This window comes from Cervus elaphus, chromosome 9, assembly GCF_910594005.1.
Source record: "Cervus elaphus chromosome 9, mCerEla1.1, whole genome shotgun sequence".
NCBI lineage: Eukaryota > Metazoa > Chordata > Mammalia > Artiodactyla > Cervidae > Cervus > Cervus elaphus.
In genome coordinates, this window is record NC_057823.1 from 42,638,047 (window position 1) to 42,652,715 (window position 14,669).

General features: G+C 36.8%; 1 protein-coding gene across 1 annotated transcript; it reads left to right on the forward strand.

Annotated features, from left to right (window-relative positions):
* Positions 1–12,744: 12,744 nt before the first annotated feature.
* LOC122700703 (olfactory receptor 6F1) lies at positions 12,745–13,671 on the forward strand. Its single transcript, XM_043913781.1, has one exon. The coding sequence runs from the start codon at positions 12,745–12,747 to the stop codon at positions 13,669–13,671; it is 927 nt and encodes a 308-aa protein (XP_043769716.1).
* Positions 13,672–14,669: the final 998 nt, after the last annotated feature.

A 14,669-nucleotide genomic window follows, 5' to 3' on the forward strand; every position in this document is an offset into this window, starting at 1 on the left:
GGAATTCCATCAGCTCCACTAGCTTTGTTCGTAGTGATGCTTTCTAAGGCCCACTTGACTTTGCATTCCAGGATGTCTGGCTCTAGGTGAGTGATCACACCATTGTGGTTATCTGGGTCATGAAAATCTTTTTTGCAGTTCTTCTGTGTATTCTTGCCACCTCTTTTTAATATCTTCTGTTTCTGTTAGGTCCATACAATTTCTGTCCTTTATTGTGCCTATCTTCGCATGAAATGTTCCCTTGGTTTCTCTAATTTTCTTGAAGAGATCTCTAGTCTCCTTTTTTCCTTTGCCTTTAGTTCCTCTTTTTTTTTTCTCAGCTATTTGTAAGGCCTCCTCACACAACCATTTTGCCTTTTTGCATTTCTTATTCCTGGGGATGGTCTTGATCACTGCCTCCTGTATAATGTCAAGAACCTCCATCCATAGTTCTTCTGGCACTCTGTCTATTAGATCTAATCCCTTGAATCTGTTTGTCACTTCCACTGTATAATTTTAAGGGATTTGATTTAGATCATACCTGAATGGTCTAGTGGTTTTCTCTACTTTCTTCAATTTAAATCTGAATTTTGCAATAAGGAGTTCATGATCTGAGCCACAGACAACTCCTGGTCTTATTTTTGCTGACTGTATAGAGTTTCTCCTTCTTCAGCTGCAAAGAATATAATCAATCTGATTTCAGTATTGACCATATGGTGATGTCCATGAGTAGACATGGACATCTTTTGTGTTGTTGAAAGAGGGTGTTTGCTATGACCAGTGCATTCTCTTGGCAAAACTGTTAGCCTTTGCCCTGCTTCATGTAACTTGCCTCTTACTCCAGGTATCTCTTGACTTCCTACCATTGCAATCAGTCCCCTATGATGGAAAGGACCTCTTTTAATGGTATTAGTTCTAGAAGCTCTTGTAGATTAGTCAAAGCTATGGTTTTTCCAATAGTCAAGTGCAGATGTGGGAGTTGGACCATAAAGAAGGCTAAGTGATGAAGAATTGATGCTTTTGAACTATTGTGCTGGAGAAGACTCTTGAGGGTCCCTTGGACAGCAAGAAGGTCAAACCAGTCAATCCTAAAGGAAATAAAACCTCAATATTTATTGGAAGGACTGATGCTGAAGCTCCAGTATTTGGTCAATTTGAAATAATTCAGCTGGAATTTCATCACCTCCACTAGCTTTGTTCGTAGTGATGCTTCCTAAGACTCGTTTGACTTCACACTCCAGGATGTCTGGCTCTAGGTGAGTGATCACCATCATCATTATCCAAATCATTAAGATCTTTTAGTTCTTCTGTGTATTCTTACTGCCTCTTCTTAATACCTTCTCCTTCTGTTAGGTCCATACCATTTCTGTCCTTTATTGTTCCTATCTTTGAATGAAATGTTCCTTTGGTATCTCTAATTTTCTTAAAGCTTAAGCAAATATTTAAAAAGCTGCAGGTTTTTTTTTTTTTTTTGTAGATTCCTTAAAATTTTTATGGACATAATTTGTGATTAAAAAGCTTTACTTCATTTTCTATATATTTTTATTTATTTTTCTTGACTCATTTCACTGCTAGAATATTCAATATAATGCTAAGTGGAAGTGGAAGAGAATAATAAATTCTTACTCCAGATCTGCAGAATAAAGTTTAAAAAGGAATTCTGGAAAATTCACAAACATGTGGAAATTAAACATCAAGCTGTGTAACAACAAATAAACTAAAAAAAGAAATAGTAAATGGAAAATCAAAAATGTATTGAGATAAAGTAGGAAGCACAATGTACTGATAAAACAAAAAGAGTTCTAATAAATCATTTTAAAGCAGTAAATTTCTCAATTCTGAGGGCTACCCTGTTGGTTTGTGGTTAAGAATCTGCCTTGCAATGCAGGGGGTACAGATTTGGTCCCTGGTAAGGGTGCTAAGATCCCACATTCCACAGAGCAATTAAGCCCTCTTGCCACAGCTACTGAGCCTATGCACCACAACAAAAGATCCCACATGATGCAACAAAGATGCATGCCATAACTAAGATTCAACACAAGTAAATAAATAAAAATATTTTTAGAATATCACAAACAAAAAAAATACAACTCAGTAAACTAGAAAAAGATCAAACTACACAAAAAATTAGAAGAAAGGAAATTACAATGATTATAGTAGAAACAAACAAAATATATACAAGAAAGGCAAAAGAAAAGATCAACAGGTCAAGGAACTAGTTTTTTGAAAGGATAAAGAAATTTGATGAAAATGTAGCTAGATTAACTAAGAAAAAAAAAGAAAAGGGCTCAAATAAATAAAATATGAAATAAAAGAGATGACATTACAAATGATACCACAGGAATATAGGATCATATGAAATTACAGAAATATAGGATCATAATGTGAAAAATTATACACTGACAAATTAGATAAACTAAAAGAAAGGAACAACTTCATACACACATTCCACCTACCAAGACAGACCATTAAAACAGAAAATCTAAATTGTTCAATATCAAGTAAAGATATTTATCAATATCCTTTTGAATGTTGGATACCTTCAATATATACTGAAATTTTTGTCATCAAGTATTTCATAACAAAGGAAGGTTAATGAACAGATGGATACATGGGGGAATTCAAACAAATATTTAAAGAAAAATTAACCTCGGTTATTTTCAAGATTTTTCAAAAAATTAGGGAGGACCACTTTCATTTTATGGGCCAAGCACTAGATATCTCATCAAGAAAATTAGAGATACCAAGAGAACACTTCATGTAAAGATGGGCATAATATAGGACAGAAATGGTATGGACCTAACGGAAGTAGAAGAGATTAAGAAGAGGCAGAAAGAATATACAGAATAAATATACAAAAAAGGTTTTAATGATCTGGATACCAAGATGATGTGGTCACTCACCTAGACCCAGACATTCTGGAGTATGAATTCAAGTGGGCCTTAGAAAGCATACTGCAATCAAAACTAGTGGAGGTGATGGAATTTCAGCTGAGCTATTTCAAATTCTACAAGATGATGCTGTTAAAATGCTGCACTCAATATGTCAGTGAATTGGAAAATTCAGCATTGACCACAGCACTAGAAAAGGTCAGTTTTCATTTCAATCCTAAAGATGGACAATGCCAAAGAATGTTCCAACCTTGCTAGTGTGTGAAATGAGTGTACCATTCAATTACTAGCAAGGTAATGCTCAAAATCCTTCAAGCTTTGAAAGTACATGAACTGAGAAATTTGAGATGAGCAACCTGGATTTAGAAAATGCAGAGGAACCAGAGATTAAACTGCCAACATCCACTGGAATATGGGCTTGTCTGAGGGCTCAGATGGTAAAGAATCTGCCTGCCATGCAGGACACCTGGGTTTGATCCCCGGGTTGGAAAGACCCCCTGGAGGAGGGCATGGAAATCCACTCCAGTATAATTGCCTGGAGAATTTGCAAGGACAGAGTAGCCTGGCAGGCTACAGTCCATGGGGTTGCAAAGAGTTGGACACGACTGAGTGACTAACCACACATTGGATCGTAGAGAAAGATCACAGAAAAACATTTACTTCTGTTTCATTGACTACACTAAAGTCTTTGACTGTGTGGATCACAACAAACTGTGGAAAATTCTTAAAGAGATGGGAATACAGGACCGCCTTACCTACCTCCTGAGAAACTTGTATACAGGTCAAGAAGCAGCAGTTAGGACCAGACATGGAACAACAAACTGGTTCAAAATTGGGAAAGAAGTATATCAAGGCTGTATATCATCACCCTGATAATTTAACTTATATGCAGAGTACATCACGCAAAATGCTGGGCTAGATAAATTTCAAGCAGGAATGAAGATTGCCGGGAGAAATATCAAGAATCTCAAATATGCAGACGACACCTCTCTAATGGCAGAAATTTAAGAGGAACTAAAGAGTTCTTTCACCTCTTGATAAAGGTGAAAGAAAAGAATGAAAAAGCTGGCTTAAAACTCAACATTCAAAAAACTAAGATCATGGCATCTGGAAATCATGGAAACAATGACAGACTTTATTTTCTTGGGCTCCAAAATCACTATGGATGTTAACTGCAGTCATAAGATTAAAATATGCTTACTCATTGAAAGGAAAGCTATGACAAACCTAGACAGTGTATTAAAAAGCACAGATATCACTTTGCCAACAAAGGTCCATATAGTCAAAGCTATAGTTTTTCCAGTAGTCATGTATGGTTGTGAGATTTGGATCATAAAGAAAGCTGAGCAATCAAGAACTGATACTTTCAAATTGTGGTGTTGGAGAAGACTCTTGAGAGTCCCTTGGACAGCAAGGAAATTAGTTCAGTTCAGTTCAGTCGCTCAGTAGTGTCTGACTCTTTGCAACCCCGTGGACTGCAGCACACCAGGCTTCTCTGTCCATCACCAACTCCTGGAGCTTACTCAAACTCAAGTCCATGCTGTTAAAATGCTTCACTCAATATGTCAGTGAATTGGAAAATTCAGCATTGACCACAAGACTAGAAAAGATCAGTTTTCATTTCATTCCATCCAACCATTTCATCCTCTGTCACCCCCTTCTCCACCTGCCCTCAATCTTTCCCAGCATCAGGATCTTTTCAAATGAGTCAGTTCTTTGCATCAGGTGGCCAAAATATTGGAGTTTCAGTTTCAGCATCAGGCTTCCAATGAACATTCATGGACTGCAGCATGCTGGGATTCCCAGCATCAGGGTCTTTTCAAATGAATTAGCTCTTCGCATCAGATGATCAAAGTATTGGAGTTTCAGCTTCAGCATCAGTCCTGCTAATGAACACTCAGGACTGATCTCCTTTAGGATGGACTGGTTGGATCTCATTGCAGTCCAAGGGACTCTCAAGAGTCTTCTCCAACACCACAGTTCAAAAGCATCAATTCTTTGACGCTCAGCTTTCTTCATAGTCCAACTCTCACATCCATACATGACCTCTGGGAAAACCATAGCTTTGACTAGATGGACCTTTGTTGGCAAAGTAATGTCTCTGCTTTTTAATATGCTGTCTTGGTTGATCATAACTTTTCTCTCAAGGAGCAAGCGTCTTTTAATTCCGTGGCTGCAAGCAGATCAGACCAGTCAATTCTAAAGGAAATCAACCTTGAATATTTATTGGAAGGACTGATGCTAAAGTTGAAACTCCAGTTCTTTGGGGAGAGCTGCCTCATTGGAAAAGAGCTTGTTGCTGGGAAAGGTTGAAGGCAGGAGGAAAAGGGGATGACAGAGGATGAGATGGTTGGATGGCATCACCGACTCTCTGGATATGAGTTTGAGCAAACTCCAGGTGATGGTGAAGGACAGTGAAGCCTGGCCTGCTGTAGTTCAAAGGGTCGCAAAGAGCTGGACATGACTTAGCAACTGAGAAACAATATGTAGGAGTAGAAAAGTTTTTCTTCCTCCCTTCTAGGCTCTTTGGCTCGTCTAATAATTAAATTGACAAAACCATATTAACTTGAGAAAAATAAACAAGTTTTTTTTATATACATGAGCCCCATAAAATATAAGAATCCAAAGGGCAGCCAACAACACCTTAAAAATGAGTAAGGTCTGGGGATACCAGGTGATCTCCAGGGTTCACAGGAAGGCAGAGAAGATGTTTGGAAAACAAAGTTTCTTAGGTAAAAAGGTATTTCTGATCAATAGTTTTCTTCCTGGTACAAGTTCCACCTCCAATGTAAATTTAAGCAAATGAAAGAGTAGTACAGAGCTTTCCTGAATCTGTTTGATTTCCTTTAGCTCAAAATACTCCTCAGGTCAAAGTGGCATATTTTAGAGTGACAAATTCTGCTTCCCATCATATACATTATTTTTTATACTTTGAAACAGGAGGGAAGGGGCAGGGCACAACCTTTGAAAGAATAGCATAGCCCAAGGACACAACATAAACTGATTAGAATCAAATGGGTCCAAGATGGCAGACTAGTCAACTTCAAATAGACCTTGATCTTCAATGTGCCCTCACTGTAACACATCGGCAAGCTAAATGACACACCCAGAGGCACCATGACAGTTGCAAGACCATCAAAGACTAAAAAATGGGTGATGGTCCAGTTTCTGGAAATCTCTGCCCCTTCCCCAAAATAGTTGAAATAATCCTGTCACTCAATACCCTATGAAATTCAGTTTAGTTCCTATGAAATTACCCGGCCCTTAAAAGCTTAACACACCACATTTCAAGGTCAAACGTGCCCTCTGTGATGTCCTACACTCTGTCTGCAATTTAATAGTTTAAGACAACTTGTAAGCTTGCAAGTGAATAATATGAATAATATTTTAGGGTTATGTGAATAATAATTTAGGATTCAGGGAATATTTCTGTAGATAAGCCATGACATGTGTTTTGCTGATTTATAGATTGCTAGATATCTGCAGCAAGATGGTTTTATTAAGGATCAGTAAATAACTGCTGTTCAGTGTCTGCAACTATGGCAAGCCATGTGCAAGTTCCCAGACAGCAAAAGAAAGAATGCTTTTACAGTGGGCAAAAAATATGGGGAGTGCTATAGTAGACATAGTTCATGATATTTCTTTGGGTGAAACCTCTTCCAGGAAATAAGAGGAGTCTTTCTTCTTCTCGTTGGGTTCTGTTACTGTCTCAAGGCATGAGAATTCTGCCTTCTGATATCCTAACTCTATTTAATTGACTTTTCTGCTGCTGCTTCTTTTTTTTTTTTAAAGTTTTCCTTTTTACTTTAGTTCTGTTGTAGTTCAGTCAGGCAAAGACCACTAGGCAAGCACATGTAATCCTGCAAAGTCAGGTTTATCAAATTACTGCACGAATAGAGGCTACAAATGATAGGGTTTGTGTGGTATGTCATTGCACAAAGTAAAAAGGAAGAGTTATTATAGATTTGGGGAAAGGAAGAGGTTAACATGGAATTTAAATGAGGAGGGTTTTATAGACTTGTGCCTATAAAGCAAGTCTCCATGAAAGGGTCAACATCATGTCTAGACTGTAAACAGGGCTCAAACGTTATTTTGCTTGGAACTACAAAGTTACCTTACATGAGGAATTTTGTGTCCAGAAACTTATCTGAGCCTCTGAGTTTGTGCTGGAAAGTTAGATTGTCTGTCCTTATCAGAGTGAAGAAGGTACTTCCAGTAGGGTGGCATACTTCATTCTTACCTATATAATTTAAAACGGCAAAATCTTTGAAAACCTGATTTTTAAGAAGAAAATTTCTCAGTGAGAGATTCTAATCACCCAAAGAAGGAAATTTTTATAATACTTTATAAATACACCTACTTATTTATGAGTGAAATTGTTATATTTGCAGCTGGCCTTTTCTTTTCCAGATTTTTTAGTGTGATGAACAGCTAGGAAAATTTTTAATTTTCTTATTTTGAGTTCATTTTTAATTTCCTGTTACATTATGCTTTATATTATTTACTTTTTTAAGTTAAGGTGATTTATATAATTAAATTCTGCTTTATTTGTTTTAAAAAGTTTTTTTTCAGTTTTTTTTTTTTTTTTTTTTTACAAATTCTTTATTTGCATCTTCTAGGAGCTCTCAGTGAGACAAAGTACCCAGATTAACATATTAAAATCTAAGGAAATATTGTGATTCTAGGGCAAGTGATTTTATAATTTAGCTTTTTAAATTAAATGATTTTACAATTTAACTTTTTCAATCAAATGATTAAAAATAATCCCAAATCACCCATTTTATTTTTAATTGAAGTGTATTTGATTTATCATATTATGTTAGTTCCAGGTGTGCAGTGTCATGATTCAATATTTTTGCAGATTATACTTCTTACTTAGTGGCTCAGACGGTAAAGAATCTGCCTGCAGTGCAGGAGACCTGGGTTTAATCCCTGGGTCAGGAAGATCCCCTGAAGAAGAAAACGGCAAACCACTCCAGTGTTCTTGCTTGGAGAATCCCCTGTATAGAGGAGCATGGGGGGCTACAGCTCATGGGGTCACAAAGAGTCAGACTCGACTGAGCAGCTAACGCTACTACCCTACTCCATTATAAGTCGTTACAAGATAATGGCTATATTTTCCTGTTTTATTCAGTATATCCTTGCTGCTTGTCTATTTAATACATTGGAGTTTGTGTCCATTAATCCTATACCCTTAATTTGTCCCTCCCCTCTTTTTCTCACCTTTGGTAACCACAGTTTTATTTTTCAATATGTGAGTCTTTCTGATTACATAGCAAGACTGTTTGCTCAGTGGCATTCAACTCCTTGTGGCCCCATGGACTGTAGCCTGCCAGGCTCCTCTGTCCATGGCAAGAATACTAAAGTGGGTTGCCATTTGCTTCTCCAGGGGATCTTCTCAACCCAATGATCAAATCCACGTTTCTCATGTCTCCCCCATTGGCAGACAGATTCTTTACCCCTAGGACCACCTGTTTACGTATACATTCATTTGTATTATCTTTTAGATTCCACATATGAGTGATACCACCCCATCTGTTTAGAAAGATCTAACAGAAGATTATGTCTTCTTAAGTTAACCATAAGTACCCAAGAGAATTTACATGTTACCTTTCCCCAGAAGGTTCATGACCACTTAAGAACTTACTTAATAGCAAGTTGTTTTTAGTATGGAACTCATTAGGAGGAAGAGTGAGATGGAGAAAATGTAAAACACTAAAGGACAGTTAAATGTAACTAAGACACTACAGAATTAGAAAGAAATAGAAAAGGAAATATAAGAATTTCAACTGAGAACAAGTTTAAAGGACTATGGGAAATTAAGTTAATCGAAAGTAATGACTATTAAAAGAAAAAAGTGTACAATAAAATAAGATTTTTTAAAAATAGAGGGGAATAGAGAGACCAGCTAAAATTAAATACAATATTTTTAAATAAGACAAAATTGTGTAATAAAAAACACAGAAAATATAAACTTGAAGGACAATTTATGGCAGAAAGAATTGGAACTGGGTAAGTAAACAAGGTTGTTCTGTATTCATTATGCTTCAGTCAATTTATTGCCACAAATTTTTGCTTTGTAATATACCCTTTATAGCATTTAATAAATACCTCAAATCTCCTATGGTTCAGAAACAACTTAAGTGTATTTTTGTTAAAATATTACATGCTTGTAGAAGAAAAGTCTTATGTACGTAAAGTCACTTTCCAAATGTAAAAAATTAAAATTACTTTTTAAATCAGTTAGTAAATTGTTAATAATTTAATATTTTCCTGATAAAAGATCCAACTGAAAAAAAAAGATCCAACTGTTATTTAATTTTGAATAATAAATAGGTTATTTAAAGCCATTAAATAAAAATATTAATATCTCTAATTTTTTAAAAACTCTGAAGTCATCTGCATAAAGTCCCAAGTAGGTCATCTTAGAATTAATAGTAAAATTACTCAAATATAGAGCAATACATACTAGATTTTAAAATGTAGGGCGTGATCATCACATACTTTAAGAAAATATTACTAATTTATTGTGTCTGACCAATTCAGCAATATAACTGAAAGTAAAACTTGAAAATGCCATTTCATAACATGGTAATAGGTATTCTATGTATGTTTTAATTTTCAGTTATCAAATTAATTGTTAAATTTGGAAAATGATAAATATAATTATTTTGTTTACATTATTTTTACATTTTTCACTTCAGTTCAGTTTAGTCATTCAATCGTGTCTGACTCTTTGTGACACCATGGACTGCAGTGTGCCAGGCTTCCCTGTCCATCACCAACTCCAGGAGCTTGCTCAAACTCATGTTCATTGAGTTGGTGAAAAAACCATAACTTATACTAATAGATTTTATTTTATTTTATTTTTTACTAATAGATTTTAGAAACAGCTTTGATCTATTTCCAGTTTACATATCCAGTAGTTATTCCTATCTGAATATGAATTAAAATAGCATTCTTTTGCATTTTTCAATCAAATGTCTATTTTTTAAAATGTCTTTGAAAGCAGCAGGTCCAAAGTGCTGTGGCTCTGGGACTGAACCTGTAGAACTGATAATCACAGCACCTCTGTAGACACCTTCTCTAGCTTCTGTGTGTTTCAGTTTTCTCATCTGTAAAACTAGTAATATAACAATAAAACAAAATAATAGTATTTACAAAGATCACATTAGACAGTTGGCTGAAAGTGAAAGTTGTGTCCAACTCTTTGCTACCCCATGGGCTATACAGTCCTTGGAATTCTCCAGGGCAGAATACTGGAGTGGGTAGCCTTTCCCTTCTCCAGGGGATCATTCCAACCCAGAGATCGAACCCAGGTCTCCCGCATTGCGGGTGGATTCTTAAACAGCTGAGCCACAAGGGAAGCCCAAGAACACTGGAATGGGTAGTCTGTCCCTCCTCCAGGGGATCTTCCCAACCCAGGAATCAAACCTGGGTCTCCTGCATTGCAGGCAGATTCTTTACCAACTGAGCTATGAGGGAAGCCCAGACAGTTGGCTAGTGACTGTCAAATAACCATTCACTGTGTGTTAGCTACTATTAACTATTATTATGAGTTTATGGTTACCTGGTGAGTCCTTGACTATTTTTTAAAGAAAAACAGCTGAATAATACCAAAGACATCCATAGGTACTTTGAACTAGAAAATATTGTTAACTCTGTTAGTTGGCTGCAAGTGATACAGATGTTGGAACATATTACTTCAAGAAATTTGTGAAAACAATTATTTAGCATTTATTGTTCATGAACATCTCATTGTACTCTTTATTTCTCTGTCTAACCCCTGATTGTCTAAGCTAAGATATATTTTTCTTTACTAGGATAATTAAATAAGTAATAAACTAGGGCCATTACTACTCAACCAAGCAAACCTTGGGAAAGTCATGTCATCTCCCTGATCTTTACTTTATTTACAAAATTAAAAGGAAACTAGTTCCTTCCTCAATGGAGTAGGATCCCCAAGCAGCAGTGATACTTTCTGGAAATTTCTGTGAAATGCAAAAATCACAGCCCCCACCACAGGTGACTGATTTGGAATCGATGTTTTGACATCCTCCTCAAGTGATTGATGTGCCCATTTGAACTTAAGATCACTGCTATAAATGACATTGAAGTCCCTTTCTGCCTTGTTTACACATATAATAAATCTGCTGAGATTTATGAAACAGATGACACTTATTATTGGAGTGTGAGACTGTAAGACTGGATACTTGAGGACAGGGAGAGAAAACATTCCTTCACAGAGACTTCGCAGAGACTGAAGACGCCAAAGTTCACTTTGTGCAATTAACTGCCACTCAGGTGTAGGTTCTAGTGACCTGAATGTTTGACAGTTATAGCTTTCCAATTGATCTTCTAATTTATAAGCTCCATCTTCAAACAAAGTATTTAAAAATAAGTTACAAGTATAGAAAAAGAAAAAATAAAACCTAATTTCAAAATGATTGTCTGCTTTTCAGCTTGTTCATTCACTTCCAAATAAGTGTAGCAGAGGACAGAGGAGTCTGTCATGCTACATTCTCTGAGGTTGCAGAGTTGGACATGACGTGGCAACTGAATAGTAATCCTAGATGCAGGAAGAAATTGCCTTAAGTGCATTGTTTAATATGGAATTTTTTGGATGTGAATAATGTAACAAATTTAAACATGAAATGATTAAGATTGGAGAAGACAATAATTTGTAACTATTTTCAAAATTCTTACGGTTTGTATATGGACATTATTTTTGAGTTCAGAGCATATATATTAAAAGATTAATTCAGAAACTATAACTATCAGATATGAAAGTGTCTAGAACCTACATTTGAGAGGCCTATTTCGCAACAAAGATAAAGAACATGATTTCATTTAAGGACTGTGCAGAAAGAGTGTAGTAACGAAGTATTGAACTGAGTCTGCATGAAGTGCTCAGCCCTTTGTGTGTTTAGATGTAATCTGTGAACCAGTCATCTATGCCCTGGTTAGAACAGGAATGATTGAAGCAGCAGGACTGGATTTGAATCTTGAATCTGAAGTGCAACCATAGATGAAATCTTAGCAAAATTCCTAAAATTATTTGCACTGTCTGTTAATTTGTTATTATAGCACAACTCTCTACTTAATTAAATTAACCTATACTAAAATCACTGCAGATGGTGATTTCAGCCATGAAATTAAAAGATGCTTACTCCTTGGAAGGAAAGTTATGACCAACCTATATAGCATATTAAAAAGCAGAGACATTACTTTGCCAACAAAGGTCCATCTAGTCAAAGCTATGGTTTTCCCAGAGGTCATGTATGGATGTGAGAATTGGACTGTGAAGAAAGCTGAGCACTGAAGAATTGATGCTTTTGAACTGTGGTGTTGGAGAAGACTCTTGAGAGTCCCTTGGACTGCAGGGAGATCCAACCAGTCCATCCTAAAGGAGATCAGTTCTGGGTGTTCATTGGAAGGACTGATGCTGAAGTTGAAACTCCAATACTTTGGCCGCCTCATATGAAGAGTTGACTCATTGGAAAAGACCCTGATGCTGGGAGGGATTGAGGGCAGGAGGAGAAGGGGAAGACAGAGGATGAGATGGCTGGATAGCATCACCGACTCGATGGGCATGGATTTGGGTAAACTCCAGGAGTTGGTGATGGACAGGGAGGCCTGGCATGCTGCGATTCATGGGGTCGCAAAGAGTCGGACACGACTGAGCCACTGAACTGACTGACTGACTGACTGACTGAATCATGCGTAGCTCCAAGCACAGAGCAGGTACTCAACAGATGTTAGCTTGTCAGTATGCATTCAAGTACTGAAGCACTCTCATGAATGCATTTCTTTTTATTTTTCTAGAACTGCGTGATTGAGTCAAAGACCTTGGTGTGGGGGTCCGTGTTTTTCTATGAACACAGACAATGAAACTCTCCCCCAGGACTTTCTCCTACTGGGCTTTCCTGGGTCCCAGATCCTTCAGCTCTCTCTTTTCATGCTCTTTTTGGTTATGTACATCCTCACAGTTGGTGGTAACATGGCTATATTGATATTGGTGAGTACCTCCCACCAGCTACACACCCCCATGTACTTCTTTCTGAGCAATCTCTCTTTCCTGGAGATTTGGTATACCACAGCTGCAGTCCCCAAAGCCTTGGCCATTCTACTGGGGAGAAGCCAAAGCATATCATTTACCAGCTGTCTTTTGCAGATGTACCTTGTTTTCTCATTGGGCTGCACAGAGTACTTCCTCCTGGCAGCCATGGCTTATGACCGTTATTTGGCCATCTGCTATCCTCTACACTATGGGACTATCATGGACAGCTTCCTCTCAATGCAGCTGGCTCTGGGCTCCTGGGTCTGTGGTTTCCTGGCCATTGCAGTTCCCACAGCCCTCATCAGCAGCCTGACCTTCTGTGGGCCCCACACTATCAACCACTTCTTTTGTGACATCGCACCTTGGATTGCCCTGGCCTGTACCAGCACACGGCTGGTGGAACTTGTAAGCTTTGTGATTGCTTTTGTGGTCATCCTAAGTTCTTGCCTTATCACCCTTGTCTCCTATGTCTACATCATCAGCACCATCTTCAGGATTCCCTCAGCCCAGGGCAGAAGCAAAGCCTTCTCCACGTGCTCCTCGCATCTTACAGTGGTGCTCATCTGGTATGGCTCTACAATCTTCCTTCATGTTCGCACCTCCATTAAAGAGGCTTTGAATCTGACCAAAGCTGTTCATGTCTTGAACACCGTGGTAACTCCAGTTCTTAATCCTTTCATCTACACTCTCCGTAACAAGGAAGTAAGAGAAACTCTGCTAAAGAAATGTAAGGGAAAATAAACTGCTTCCAACAAAACAGACCTCTGTCAATTTTCTCCATATCTGTTCAGGGGTTCCAAGTGAGAATATGAAGAAAAAGGCAAATCTTTCTTGATGTAAGGAGAGGGGGGGAGAAAAAACAGAAAAAAAAAATCAACCAAAACAAATTTAAAAACTTGTATATACTTGTGCTACTTTCTCATATATGATAGGAATGGAAGTTCTTGGTATAAGCAGACTGGACATTTTTTAAGAAAAAAATCTTCATATACTGAATTAGGTTTATCCTTGGATTTCATTTATAAAATGAGGTGTAATAGTCAATGAGAAAGGTGTTTTATTAAATAAACTTTAAATTCTTTTCCCTTTAAAAATAGCTTTGATGAAATATGTGAAAAGTGAAAACTTTTAAAACATATGTTTGTGAAATAGGAAAAGGTTAAATAAATAGAAGGATATATTGAAATCATAGTGTGCAATTATTTCAACACACTATTTTTTGGATAAAATATAGTAAAATATGTACATATAAAAGTTGATAATTATAATGTGAGACCTTTGTTTAACAAGGATAGTGAACAAAAACATTCTAATAAGCAAGTGATGTTAAAAGTTAAAGGTCAAACAAAACTGCAGGAGGGCTTGGAAAAGCAATAAATGTTTCTTACATAGCAAAATGCTAGTCTTGAAAAGGAAAATGCTAATGGATTCTGTTAGTTAGATACACAAGGCTTCAAGGGAAAATGACTATAGAAAAAATGATTATAATAGTTATTTGATTTTCCTTCAAATGACTCCAAGATATTTGTTTTCAACCATTAACACGAATGAAACATTAAGTTTCAAAAGGTATGTCTATGTTGAAAATTTACTTCTTAAATCACTGTAATTCAACAACGTACACCTGATCTGCTGCCATTATTTATTTACTGTGAGCATTAATTTCAAATCCATGAAATCCCTAAACTCTAAAAACTCACAAAGGATCACAAGAAAAATTTTGGAGGTGATGAGTATGT